General features: G+C 38.5%; 1 protein-coding gene across 1 annotated transcript in view; it reads left to right on the top strand.

Moving 5' to 3' along the window:
- The window catches only part of SHC3 (SHC adaptor protein 3), a 63,941-nt gene that overhangs the window by 17,132 nt on the left and 31,764 nt on the right, over positions 1–15,045 (top strand). The window contains exon 2 of the mRNA XM_009505297.2: positions 4,473–4,543. Coding sequence (XP_009503592.1) covers positions 4,473–4,543 — 71 coding nt within the window. The remainder of the gene's footprint in view (positions 1–4,472; positions 4,544–15,045) is intronic.

Below are 15,045 nucleotides of genomic sequence, written 5' to 3'. Positions count from 1 at the left end.
TACACCACCAAGAACCCCGGGAATCTGAATCTATTTTTTGAGTCCCCAGGCTGCAGCTATATAACTTTAGCACAGATTTCAGAAACATCAGTATTTGAAGGCACTGGCTAATTTTTGTCTAACAATGCAAGTGCTGTTTGCTGATGTAACCTTGTTATCTCTTACATAGCCTGCACGAGGCTCTGTGTGTTGCAGGTACAATCTGCAATGTTGTGAACCACTCAGATTTGATGATAGTCATCTGGTTACACAGATTAAAACCAGTCTATCTTATTTTACTAAGAATATCCATGCAGTTTTGGTGAGCTTATGATACTCCAGTAGTTCAGACTCAGAGATTAGGAGTCCTTATTTTGTTTGAGGGTGGGTGATAGGCAGATCTTCACGCTACCCATGTTCTGGGCAGACACTTAGCTGCTGTTAGACGTGCGTATCCCATTCAAGCATTTGTCACTCTTAGGTTGGCCTGCCGCAGTGCTGTATGGGGATACATCTTGTGACGTTTTTACAAAAATATTTCTTGCTGTTGTTACTACTAGCTTCTGAGTCAAACAATGAAAAATTTCTTCCAGTAACTTGGTGTTTTGAATGAGCTTGTTAGGAAACACTGAACAAGGTTGTTCATGTTCATGGAGCAAAATGAATCTCCTCATTTGCCTTTTCTCTTCACTCCAAGCTCATGAATGCACTCAGCACTCCTGTGTTGAACTGTGTGTTTCTGACAAATGTTGGGGGAACTCAATACCCTTTCTTACACAGGGTACAGTAAAAAATTATAGTTGTTAGGAATTTTCTGACTGCATCATAGAGAAGGCAGAGGTACTTTAGGGAATATGGAAGAAATCTTCACCTACGGGACAAACCAGAAACCTGGGATGTATGGCCTTCTCTTATATTTACCTGGAAAAAATGTAACCAGTAAGGATGCTGGAACCTCATGCAATGAGAGGGGTATGGTCCCAGGAGTATGTGGCACTCTGCTTTTAGATTTACATCAGCTTCTGCAAGGTGCTGTTTAGCATGCAGAGTACTAGTTATGAATATAAAACCTCTGAATGGGAAGGTATTCATTCATATGAAAGACGCTTTCCTCGGGGCATAGTGCCATTCAATGAAGGTACACAAGCTGGGAACTCATTCAGATACCAGAGAGTAAACAGAAGGCAGAATGTTATCTGAGAGAGCTTGCAACTGCTAGTCCCAAATCTTAATACTTGAAGGTGGGCTGCATCTCGGTATATTTGTTTCCTGAGCAATGAGAGGGAGGATGCTAGTGGGAGCTCATAAATATCACAGTGCTCAGTAGCTGATTGGTTAGAATATACATTAAGTGCTGGCTGAAGAGGAGTTTTTTTTTAGAAGTAGACTGTTTTATAACTATGTTTTAAATGTTTCATGGAATGCCTAAAGCAAAAGATAGCATTTCTTTTTAATCAGGTTATTTATTTGTTGAAATAAATGAATAATTTATTTACTTGCTATCTTGGTTGTATGTCTCCTTTCTGTGGATCCTTGTCAGGATGTACTTCAAATGGATATTTTTAGAGAGCAGTGTTGGTCTTGGGGAATAATTGAAGCATAGCAGTAGGTGAGTTATATGTCCCTGTAGTTGGCCTTTGGACCTTTTGAATGTCAGTTATTATAGTAATTTTGTTACTTGAAAACATGCCGTGGTGATTAAGTGTTCACATCTTTTATCCCAGAAAATCAGTTGCCATCTTTGCCTTGATCAGTCAGGAATACTGCAAGCCTTACTATGTCGTGTTCAGCTGTCTCCATGCTATACATAAAACAAGCACAGGGTAATTTTTCCATCTGACCTTCCTTCAGTCTGGTTTTGTCTCTACTTTTGTTAATGCAGATCAGGTGGTATGACTCAAAGGAGTCTAAATGCACGCCTTCGAAATATGTTTATGGGTATTTGTCTAATTATTTGTGTGTTTATTTTAATGGTGACTTGTGTGCACATGTGTTTGTGTATTTATTTGCACGCCTGCATGTACTTGTCAAACTGCCTTCTAGAGTTTGCTTCTAAAATGTTGGTTCTGAAAATTGTACAATTACTTCACTTTAAAAGACTTGTGGCAAATATAGATAAGTGAAGGAACAAGTGCAATCCAAGAGTGTGTTAGTAACAAGCGGTCCAAATGAGCAGGTTTATGAAATAATGAAAACCAAGTATCTCAGTAACAAAAAATCACGAGGATCCCTTTGAATAATTATAGCATTTATAGCATATATAATTATAAAAGTATCTCATATGAAACTAATATTTGGGAAAATTTGTCTATAAATCATCTTGAACTAAAGCAAAACGACACAAAAAGAGTACAGAAAACATAGAATCATAGAATTATTTAGGTTGCAAGGACCTTTAAGATTATTGAATCCAACCATTAACCTAACACTGCCAAGTCCACCACTAGATCATGTCCCTCAGTGCCACATCTACTTGCCTTTTAAATACCTCCAAGGATGGCAATTCAACCACTTCCCGCTGCAGCCTGTTCCAATGCTCGATAATGCTTTTAGTGAAGCAATTTTTCCTAATATCCAATCTAAACTTCCCCTGGTGCAACTTGAGGCCATTTCTTCTTGTCCTATAGCTTGTTACTTGGGAGAAGAGACCTTTCATTCTGTATATTGGCATAAGTTAACTGACTTCAGCTGATTATCTCAACTGATGTTTAATGAACTTCATCTCCAGGCAAATCAATTCACCTTCTGAGATACTTAAAAATAGAGTTAATGGCTTAACTTCCTGCATCAGAGCATGAAAATGTTGTTCTGGATGCTTTAAGTACTCAGGCAGAAGTATATGTAAGAAAGGAATCTACTTGTAATAAGATACAAGGGTTACCTAATTTGCACTGACAGAGGAGCATTCACAATCTAAACAGCTTGAGAGTATGGCCCTTAGCTTGAAAGCTCCATGTGGCAGGATCTCTGTAGACAAGACATTTTCCATGAGGATTTTACAAGCTTTTCAAAAAACGTAAGATTGCAGGAGATTTATAAAAAATTTTAGGAAATGGATCTTGAAACAACCCTTCCCAGAAACTGTGGGCTATTATAATCCAAGTTTGAGCAATTTAATGAAATGAGTCACTTCATTTTATTCAGTGTTGTAATGGATTCATAACATTTGATAGCAATAAATTAAATAATAATGGTCATGTGAAAATGAACTAGAGACTCCCTCAGCTTGTAAACAGTTTGTGACATATGTATTTCTATAAAAAATGCATTGCTGAAGTTCTAGATAGTATAGTTAATGATGTAGTAATTCTCTAATTAACGGATCATTTTTTCAGTATAAATAAAAATCCCAAACAGATACAAAATGGTGGCCTCACTTGGTATTTTTGCACCAGTTTCATACCCAAATAGATTGCATTATACTGCAAATAGATATATGAATGGATATAAAACTGATATAAAAGCTGATATAAAAACACAGTACTGGAACAACATTATCAGGCTCATTATGTAAAGACTGATCCCTGTTTCCTTGGCTTTCTAAAGTCAGGTGTGTGGTTGAGTACCTAGCCTACATGCAAAGATACTGCCATGGGATATGCCAGTCGTGAATTGATTTGTGCAAAGCTACTATACAAATATCTGAATAGAGCTGTAGCTGCATGTAGACTTCAGCACGTGCAAATTATGCCCACTTTTGCAAGCAAGTCTGGAAGATTCACCTGAGTTTTTCTCACTCCTGTGATAGATACTGTTATATTTAAACATATTTTCTGATGGTAATCCCTCTTTTTCATAGAGATGCAGTGCAGAAATCTGGCTCAATGAGTCTCGTCTTTTCCTAATATTAGCTAGCCTTTATGTCATTCCTCTCTTGAATGACCCTGCTGAAGCCATCTCCCAGCACAGGTTATTAGTATATTTTGTTAGCATTTTTTATTCTAGTGTCAGTAGTGAAAATATTAAATCCCATCTATCCTTGAGCTAGTTATTAAGGAATCCTCTTTGGATTGCTGGTGCTCTTTTCTGCTTTCCCTGCTACATTGTACCTTTTTTTTGTACTAATGAGGCTTAGTTCTTTCCCTCTTAAATAAGATTTTCCTACTAACCAGTGCTAGATTAATTTGCTTTACCACACTTCCTTTTCCATTAATATTATTTTTCCTTTGGCTAGCTTTGTATCTAAAATGAAACAATTAAGGTAGAGGAAAATTAAAAAGCACATCAACACATTATGAACTAGGTGTATTACAGTGATTAGATTAAATGTAAAAAGACATGTTGAACCGAACTTGAGACTTAAATGAAATAAAATGTTCATGGAAGAAAACTGTGACATACAAGAACATAATCATAAAAACCTACCATACACATAGGATAAATCGAATGTAAAAATAAGAATTGTACAATGCCTTTTAATGATTAGCTTAATTTTCTCGCAGAACTCAAGTATAATTATAATACATTTTCCAACTGGTTCTTTTTCCTTACAGTACTTGGGGTGTATAGAAGTCTTACGCTCAATGAGATCTCTTGACTTCAATACTAGAACACAGATTGCAAGGTAAGACTTTGTAAAAGTATGTTTTTAAAGTAACTTCTAAATTGTGTCCCCAAGGTGGAAAGGCCAGGAAGATGGCAAAACATGTAGTAAATAATTTTTAGATACTCTGAGTCAACTTTTTAGTCTTCCTTTTACAGGTAAATCTCTCACCTGGTATTAGTATAGCTCCAACAAGATTTACAGGATATTTTCTTTCTGGTCTTTTGATATGCCAAGAACTGCTGTAGAAAATTTTTGCCTGTTTCTTATGCCAAATAAAGCACTTACCTGGTTACTAATTTCATTACATTTAAGCAAGTGAGAATTAGAATATGCTTAAAATATACATTGCATTTGTCAAATTAGTCTAGGGAGCTGATTTGGAGCTCCATGTTTATAGTTTTCATAGTAATTTCTTCTGAAAAGATGTCAGATTACAAATTGGCTGTAAAAAGGATATAAATGAAAACATATCACCACAGTGATACCAGAGACAAATGAAAGAATGTTGTCTTTTCCAGACTGTATGTAAGAAACAATAAGCTTGTATCAGGTCTTATTACAATTCTTCTAAACCTGTCACAGTGTTTTTGTAAGAGCGGTACATAAGTACAGCGCTGTCTTAAGAAGTGTCCATAAATAATTTTTTTTTCTAGAAGACTATTTTCTGAGAACTATAGGAAGTAGTGTTTTGCAGGCATTTTCACTCAAAAAGCTGAGGTCATTGATTTCAGAGGACTGTAACACTGACATCTTCTAGCAACTGGAGACCCCATTTTCAAATTCTGGCATTGAAATAATGAAGTAATCCTTTCCAAATGAACACATATAAAGTGATATGACTGGATTCAGTGCTTGAATTTCACCTCTTTGAGGTGTCTTGCAGTTGCTGATAGTCTACCATAGACCATTTGTCATACCTAGGCAGCTTAATTATTTGTTCTATTAAATGAGAAAAAGTACTTATTTTTAGGCTTGGATGCTGATTGAACGCTCTATATACATTGACTTTGAGTTACACTTGCATACAGCAGCTTTGAATTGGACCCTGTGAAAATGTTGATCATTAATTTGTCAAGATACTGTGTTGATAAGGGGTGTAAAAACACAAGGACACTCAGCTGATGGAATTCTGATTTTCAGGCAATGTAGTCTGTGGAGGCATTTGAGAATTTTGCTACTCTATTTTTTTGAACTCATTGTGCACATTTCTATGATATTTGCGGCAGTGACCTTTTAAAATGATTTCATGTCTAAGCAGACTTGTAGTTCCAATGCAGGTGGCACATCTGTGTTTACCACTTGGAAGTTATATGATACTGGCTTGTGAAACAGTTGTGATAGTTATTGGTTTTGTATTCTATACCTGAATGTGAATGGAATTTGACTGTATTTTTCTGCAGAGTCTCTCTCACTCTATATCTTCACTAGCATAGTCTGCCATTAATACTTAAGCATATTTACTGATCTAAAGCAGTATGGTCTGCACAAAAAAAAGTATCTTTGTCTTATAGTTCTTTCAATGCAAAAATGATTTTGGCTTTTACTGTGAAACAGACCTGGAATTATAATTTTTTTCTGTGGAAGTTATAGCATATTTGACTACATGGTGGGCATTTTTGTGGCTCATCTTCCTCTGACCACTTCTAAAGCACAGGATATTTCTTCAAGCAGGAGACTATATCTTCCTGTTTTGCTTGTTATTTTGCATTTGCAGTTTTCTGTTTGTCATAAAACAATGAAGACTTACTAACTCATCATTCTGATCCTGTAGTTCCTGATCTAAAACTTTTTTGAAAGCAGTTTTGAAAGTTTTTTGAAAACTCCTTTTGAAAGGAATTTTTAGATGACTTTTGAATGGGGATCTAACATCTTAGTCTGCATTTCATTAATTCATCTGGCTCTAGAAATCCCCATGCCATGTCTTAAGTTTTACATACCCAGAGGAAGCAGACTGTGCCATGCTTTGTCATGTAGCATTTCACATACAAGCCTAGTCTTTATTAAGAGAATATTATTAAGGAATTATTAAAATTCACATTTGTTGGTTAACTCACTCATGTGCCCTAAGAAACATAACGTAGGCCTCAAGATATGTACTGAATTAATAAGGCGGCTGTTCTGATATTACAGGCACCAATTTCCTCTTAAGACGACACCTGGCACCAAATGGTCTGTGCAGCCCCTTGATCACAAATAAAATAAAAGTAGCTGAAAGTTACATTTATGTCTACTATGTCATATATTTATATTTAGGTATGTCGATTGCTGATTTCTCTGCAGCCTGGCACCAGTAGGAAAACTGTCCTTGTAACCTGATGGCTTGTGGTGGAGTGTGACTGAGGCTTGAGTCTGTAGATCTAGTAGTGTTAGCTGTGATTCCTCCAGCTGAGGAACCTAGATCCATACCTGCAGTAAAAGCTCTTCTGTGTGTGGGACTGTGTAAACTTCTCTGTGCTGTTTCTGATAACTGGAGAAAGAGATGTCAAGGCAGCTCTGATCCCTTTCTGACCCATAACTTCATAAATTTATCCTACTGCATACGTCACACCTGTTTAACCTGTTATTTTTTTCCAAGACCATGCAAAACCAGACAGGGAAGAAGGTGTTCCACTGTGGGCCACTATGACTTCCGATAATATGCAGTATTTACTAAATACAATTAAAAAAACGGTTAGAAAAGATGAGCCAAGTTACCTGATTCAGTGTGGAAGTCTGGATGCATCTCTTCCTAACGAGCACACATCATGCTTGACACATACAAAGCATTTACTCCCTTTCTAGCACTGCCTCACATCCCTGTCCCTGCCTGTTTTCTTACCCTTGCTTTTCCTCTATGTTGCAGAGATCAAACATAGGAAGTCAGTGATTAGGATCCTACATTTGCCTTTTTTCTGTCTTCTGGTTATTGCATATATCACTTTATGTCTCTGCTAGCCTTGAGGAGGAACAAGACCCCAAAGTAAGACGAGCAGCACCAAACCCTAGAAGAAAAAATTCTTCTGTGGCTCAGTCATGGGAGGGTGAGAAGTGTAGTCTCTGGCTCTGCTGCAAATATTGGGTGTTATTTTGGAGAAACTTTAGCCCCAGTCATATACAGTTGTGTGATTAAATGAATTAGTGCTTGTGAAGGGCACTGAAATTGTTGGGTGAACATTTAGAAATTACTTAAAAATTGGGCTAAGATTTCCAGTTATCAAGTGAATTAGACACCTGTTTTGAATAAGAAGTTAATGGGAGAAGGTTGATCTGAATGGCTTTGAAAATCCCAGCTGTTACAATTAATAATTAGGAAAGCATATACATCAGTGTATATGCATGCACCAGTCTGACAAATGAACTGTGACTTCAACTCTACGAACTGGATTGAAATCCGACTGTAAAGAGTTTGGCCAGTGGTCTTTCCTTCCTTGCCACAGTCATGTGAAAAATCAACCTGTGCCATCTAACGCTGTTGTACCTGGCCTGTGACTTGTTTTTGTTTTGCTTTTTCATAAAATGTTAAAACTTGCAGTAATACATTTATCTTTATGTGAAAGCAGTGAGCAAGCACTTTCACTTGTCATACTCTATCAGCTCTTAACAACCTTGCTGGTGCCTGACAAAAGGTATTGTTATCCTAATTTTGGATCTGATTTGAGGAAAAATGAACAGCTATGTACAACTTATAACAGATTTTTCCCATTATCATTATGCATATGAAGTCTCCAGATTCTTTCACTACGGGAGAAATAGGAGAACTAGAGTAGGTTTAATCAGTTGTATTGTATTTATTCTTTTGTGTAATGAATGTAATGTCGTGTGAATTCTTGAGCAAATAAATGGATGCGCAAGCCAAGGGTCAGCATAATGATAAATAAAAGCCAGCATCATTAATTATCCAGTGATAATTCTTGTAACACATGTAAAGTCAAGATGACTTTCTTGGCCAGCAAGATGAACAGAAGCATATAATTTTCAACATAGCAGAGGAACAGGAGGACTAGCAGGCAAGAGCTACTACTGAGCTAACTGCAGGTGGCGAGTGGTCCTAAGTTCATCTGAAACCTACCATCATCGTCACAGAAAGGGGCCACTCTTAAGCTTGTGTGGCCAGGCCCTTTGTGCCCTCAGGCTGTTTATAAAAAAAAAAAAAATCAGGTAAAATTCTTTTGCAACATGTGCAGTGTTTGCAGTTCATATAATATGTTTGTATGCTTATTGTTAAATCTGTTATAGTGTAATGAGTCCTCACTACTGTGTTGTATGCATGAGTGTGGTTATGCACTGGATTAAGTTAAAGTAATGATGCATGCACTGTCATACAGCAGTGTCTGGACTACAAGGCTGCATGTTCATTGGTATCAAATTGAATGCAATCAGTCTACTGCATGCGGCTTCAGAAAGTCACACCTCCCCATGCTCAGCAAAACGTTACACTGCATGTTGTGTTAATAGCAAGTAGATCAGAGGACGGAAATACTTTGTATCAGCAGTGGACCCGAATCCAAACTCTGATCCCAGTCCTCTCCATTAATCTGTTGGGCTAGACAATTTGAAAGCGATTCCACTCCAGATTTGGGGCCTGAACTTTATTAATCATGAAAACCAAACCTATTTATGCCGATATCCCAAGCTTCTGGAGGGGAGATGACGGAAATCCAGATTTTAGAGCTGGGTTTGAGTCCAATGCTAAACAATATGAACAATGTTCTCTTGATGTAGTGTTTCTTTCAACCATATTTGTATTCTTTGCAGAAATTCACTGGTAGCAAACATCACTGAAAAAAGGATGGAAGACATTGAAAAGGAAGAATGTTTACCCTGTGATTTTTGAAGGTGGATAGGTAACGTGTTGTCTGCAGTGAATTCTGTATTCAATCTCCTCCTTAACATGCTCTCTTTCTCGGAAGGTGAGTGTGGTTCACCCCTGCTTTCTGCTACAGGGACTTTGGATGTGGGGTAGTCCTTAGGGGATGGTGCTTAGGGAACGGCAGAACAGGCATACCCTCACTGCAGTCTGGATACACAGCTGTATGCAGGAAGGATTGTGACGGAGAATCCTCTTTCCTTGTGCACGGTTACTTCAGGGGAAAGCTCTGGGAAGCGCAGGGTGCTGACTACTGCTCACCTGCCTCACCAGGAAGCAGGATTCCCAAAAGTGGATGGGGACATCCTTATAATTCATACAGCACACCTCTAAGTGGGGCAATGACAGTGAGAGTGCCTGATAGTGTCAGAGAATAATTTATATTTTGCTAGTTCAGCTGTCATTAGCACAGAAATTAGTTAGAATAAATAAGGTTTTGTATGCTTAACATTGAAATCTTTTGGTTTTGATGTAGTATTAGTGGGGAAAATGTTAGCTAGTATTCGGATTAATTTTTCTAATGTATGGTAATGCAAAGCCTGAGTGAGAGTAATTAATTGCGCCTCGCCCATTCCACTTGCCTTTGTGAGAAAGCAAAGAGCCTCTCAGGGGATGGCAAAGGTGGAGAATTGAATGCTAAATGGTCAGGGAAGCAGTTATGGGTATAGCTGTACCCTCAGTTTTCAGACGGCTGATGACTCTACCTCATTCTGCAGAAGCAGAAGGACTGAGGCAGAGTGGTCTTAACAAGTTTTAAATGCAAATTGCAATGCAAAGTTAACAAATGCCTAGCACCTTGGAAACAGAGGCACTCTCAAGTTCTGCTAATAGCAGCTAGCAGCTTGATTACACAGAGAAACAAAGGCATAAGGAATTTTGGGTGTCTTTCATATGACATGTCCAGTTGCACCAGACAGTTCATCACCACTGGAAGGTCCTTTTTGGCAAATACAGCTTGTATATTTATAAAATGTCGTATATCTTATGTGGTTATTCAAGAGGGCAGTGTTAGAACTTTAACCCTCTAATAAAACTGAGGTTTTGGAATATATCTATCTCCAAAGTCCTGCTTTGGACATGAAGTCAATTAGGGGTTAGAGAGAAATATTCATTAGACTAAATTTTTTCATTTTATTTTTGTAAGGTTTCCTATGCCTTTCTTTGAAATACTTGCTATGGGCTACTTTTTGAGAGAGAAGATACTATAGTAAATGACCTGAGGCTGGGTCCAGTTTGGAGGTTACTATGATCCTGATTTAGCAACAGAAGACCATTTTAGTTTCACTTTCTCCATCACCCTGACCACTACTAGAATAAAGAGCTAGAGACCAGGCTGAGTAGAAAAAAGCCTGAAAGTCACAAAAGAAATTAAAGGATTGGAGCTATGTAACAGATCTAAATGTCCAAGTACATTTTTCTTCAGCCTTTTGCTATCATTGACCTTGTTCTCAGCAGAGGGACGGTTGTACAGAAGGAAGGCTTTCGTAGCCATGCTTTCAAAACATCAAGGTGTTGTATACCTGCAGTTCATGTTCATAAAAGTTGCAACCAATATTTTAAGAGGCTTCCTCTTTGAAAAGTACCCCAGATTTTGGACCAAGATTGTCAGAGTCTAAATAACCGTTAATTGCATATATATATGACTGTGCTCTCAGCAGTGGACGAGCAGTTTTATGCCTCTCTGGCATTGCCTGTTTGTGGCATACATTTGCTGTAGCTATAAGGAAGAAGTGGATGTGTTTGCTCCAGTTTTGCTAAGCACAAAGCTGACCGTGTGCGCATGCAGAGTGAAGAGATATATCTCAATAAGGTATGCCACTGGATAAACAGTTTCACTCTATATTTCTAAAAATAAGGCCATTGTTCTGAACTACTGTATTAGAAGAAGTAACCAAGATCAGGTAGGCTTCTTTGTTACTGATGAACGAAACAGAGTTTCTGAAACTTACTGGCATGTTATAAAAGAAGGTACAGATTGTACTGAAATTGCCTCAAATATTCCTTAAAGTTAGATCGTCTATAAATACTGAGAACAGAGCTGTCATTGAGCATACCAATGGATAAAAGGTTTCTTCAGCAGTAAAAGCAAAAGGGTCCTCTCAAGTGCATTGACTTCTGTTAGCAGATTGATGTCTCACACTGAAGATGCAGGAGCTTAAGAATAACAGCCATTGGATAGATTGCGTGCTGCTTACCTAATAGCATGTGGTACTCTATGTCTTACAGTTGCCAAAGCCTACCCTGTTACTGTATAAAGTTTATTCAATAAACCAAAAATGAAGTCGGCCAGCTTCCTTTCATTTTCTGCTTGTAGATTTTCTACATGTGAAAAAACTCTGTTTCAAGAAAAACGGAGGAGCTGAGGGGAAGAAAAGGAGGCGGCGTCATCTCCTTGCTCTACGAGTGACAACAGCTTGAGTGCCACGTCTGCCGATGTCGCCTTATTCCACAAACCTTTTCTTCCAGGCTTTCCATCACTTGTGCGGTCAGGATAGGCTTCGCTTTGGTCAGGCTGATGTGGCAAACGGCATCACTTGGTCTCTGCGCTGCTTTCGGGGGGGGCTCCCCCACAGGGGTACTCCCTGTGCGGTACTCTGAATTCGTGGCAGTAGGCGCATCGACACCACACAGTTAGCCTCCCCTTTCTCTCCATACTCTCTGTTCTGTTTTTCTTAGCTGCTTCTCCAGCCTTACATCTTCCAGACATGGTCAATTTGCCAGTTGGCATTTAAAGTTCTGTAAACAGAAATATACTGCTTTAGTCTTCAGAGCTCGTGACTGTCCCCTGTGCTACTTCAGACAGCACACTCTCATCCTGCCTGTTTTGCAAATGAACAAATAATATTTCAATTATTAAATGATTTTTTAAAATGTATTTTTGGTCTCCATTTTTTTCTTTTTCAGAAGCAAGTTATTTTTGTATTTGATATAGACTCTGTTTCTCCTCAGCAAATACTGGTACAACACTTGGTAACTATTTTTAAATTATTAAAATAATTGTCAGGAATACAATGCTATTAAGAAATAACTGAGAGCCCTCTGTACAATTCTCCTAGACATGTCATGCTTTCTTTTAAATAGTCCATCTTCTGACGTCTGTTTTTTCAACTGATGAAGCCCTATGCTTTGGAGGTGACAAAGATAAACTTGGGAACTATAGGATACTAGAAGATATTAACATGAGGATATTGGTAGGTTTTATGTCTTGTCGTACAAAACACTTCAAACTAAAAACTAGGTACAGTTTCTTGTCTCAATATTTGAGATGGCTATATTTTTTCCAGATATGTTGAGAAAATCTTTGCAGTTTGTATGTGCTTGTCATTTCCCTGAAATATGAGTTCCAGAATTGTTTTTTAATCAATTAAATTGTATTAATTAAAAACAGCAACAACAAAACCTAGCATCACAGCCAAAAAACAATCATTGAAACCACAAGAAGGGAGGTTTTTTTCATGTGATGGTGTTTCATAGAGGAACAGATTTGAGCTTCCTGAGTGGGCTACTTTATATAACAGTCAGAGTAAAATATGACTAAAGCTATGAAAAATATCAGGGCATTAGCCTTTTTAATGGAACAAAATGGCAATGTAAAATGTCCTTTTTTCTGTCTCAGAGAGATGTCAAGTCACTTTAAAGCAGAATAGGTCAGCCTTGGAAAATGCATTTGGTAATTTTTCACTGGATACATTTGCGTGCTGAAATTATGTTCAAAATACACAACAAGTTTTGTGCCAAGAAAATGACTCCACAGTATGACCATCTGCAAAGCAAAAAATACTCTTGGACAGATTTGGAACTCAGCATGTGGTCCCTACTGCAGACAGCGCAGTAGCTAATTTTACAAGAGATCAAGATAACTCTACACTGGTATTTATCTGAGCCTAGCTAATGAAACAGCATGTGGCTTAGAAAGGTGTAATGTGTGTCTGTGTTGAATAACTTCCGTACTGGAAAGAAAGCAAATGTAGTCACATCCAACTTTTCCAAACTCTCTGCAACTGTTTAGCCATGGAGATAGTCCAGAACTTCTGCTTTTGCCTTCCTTAGATAAGCGTTTGCATGCACAAGTCAGGTAACAGCACTCTCAGCCTAGCAGCAATATCTGTTTCTGGGCTTCATTTGTGGCTCAGGTGTTTGTGCTGTAGAGACATTTACAAATTTGGTTTGCTGCAAAAAAAAAAAAAAAAAAAGAGCTTCTGTCTGCCCTGTGCTGCCTGGCAATGCAAGGTAGAAAGAAGTCTTCAGGATGTCTTTTCCACATCACCAGGCTATCTGTATAAAGACCCCCCAAAAAGGATCTAGAACATTCCTAACAGAGAGATCCAGGAACCTTCCCCTGGAAAAAGTGCGTATCAGTGCAGGGGCAGATATTCAGCCATCCTTTTTCTTCCTGTTGTCATAAGATACTTCTTTAAAGACTCCTTAAGTCCCAGGTGGGAAAAGTACTGTCTTTTGGTACACGTACACAGAGTTGCTGCCAGGCTGCTCGACCTTGCCCTAGCAGATTTCCTCTGTGGACAACTTTTCTGAAGTTCCCAGCATTTTCACCAAAAGCATTGTTAACTTAAATGCTGCGGTTGCCTGAGTACCTTTAGTATTCACAGCATTTCAAAAACTGAGGTTAAAAGAATTGTCAAATTCAAGTTCAGACATCCTGCCTCATCTGATGTGTATTTCAACAAGCTGTCATTTTTCTCAGGTCCTTTCTCCTGCTTCCAGTCTTCCTGCAGACTTTGGGAACGCCGAGTTTGGTAAAACCAAGATATTTTACCGAAAGGAAGACAGGTGGTTGGAAAATGTATAGTGCTTTGTTACTGAGTGAGGGGATGTATATCCTCACTTTTTAGCTGCTTAGTGCTTTCCCTGCTCTGCTGAGGCAGGGAGTACCAACAGTAGCCAAGGCTGCCTTGTCAACCTCAGCCCTGGGCTTCAGCCTCTTCAGCGGGTGTATTTCCTCTCCTACACTCAAGTGGCAGTTTTGATCAACAAGGTCCTTGAGTTAGATGGGTCTATTGAGTAACATGCTTTATATCTGATTATCAGGAGCTGGCAGGCAGAGGAGGTAGTAGCAAAAACCACTACAAATCCCAGCCATGCACCAGAAAAATAACAAGCTTGTAAACATTTTCTGTCAGGTGCGGTGGCCTGAAAATTCCCGTTTCTTCCTACCTGCTCCATGTTGCTGCTAGAGAGAGATGGTGGAGACAATTAGGAAGAGAAAGGAAGTTACAGGCAAATTTATCCTTGAAGCACAGTTCATATCTCTGAAAGACAAATGCTTTTTGTGAGAGGCAAAATGTATGAGGGATCTCAATGTGCTAACCAGACCACTGGAGGAAACAAAAAGGATGATGCCTCTGTGTCAGCGACTTGCAGCCAAAATGCCTGGGAAGCAAGAGCCATGGCTCTGAAAGACAGCAGTGGGTTGGGGTCAACCACAGGACTTAGACTTCACATCCATTGCTTCCAAAGGATTTGGTTCAGAGCAAGAAAAAGATGGGAAACCACAAGTTTTAACTCAGTATCAAGGCTGAGGGAATGCCTCTGTATAACATCACGTCTGTTTGCTTTACCTGATTCAAAGAAAAGCATTTTTGGTGGAGAAGAAAATTTCTTTTTCCTGATTACATTTTCAGGAGTAACCTATGTCTCAGTATCATGATGATCGGTG

The sequence above is a fragment of the Phalacrocorax carbo genome, chromosome Z, assembly GCF_963921805.1.
Source record: "Phalacrocorax carbo chromosome Z, bPhaCar2.1, whole genome shotgun sequence".
NCBI lineage: Eukaryota > Metazoa > Chordata > Aves > Suliformes > Phalacrocoracidae > Phalacrocorax > Phalacrocorax carbo.
This window is presented reverse-complemented; position numbering and strand designations above follow the sequence as displayed.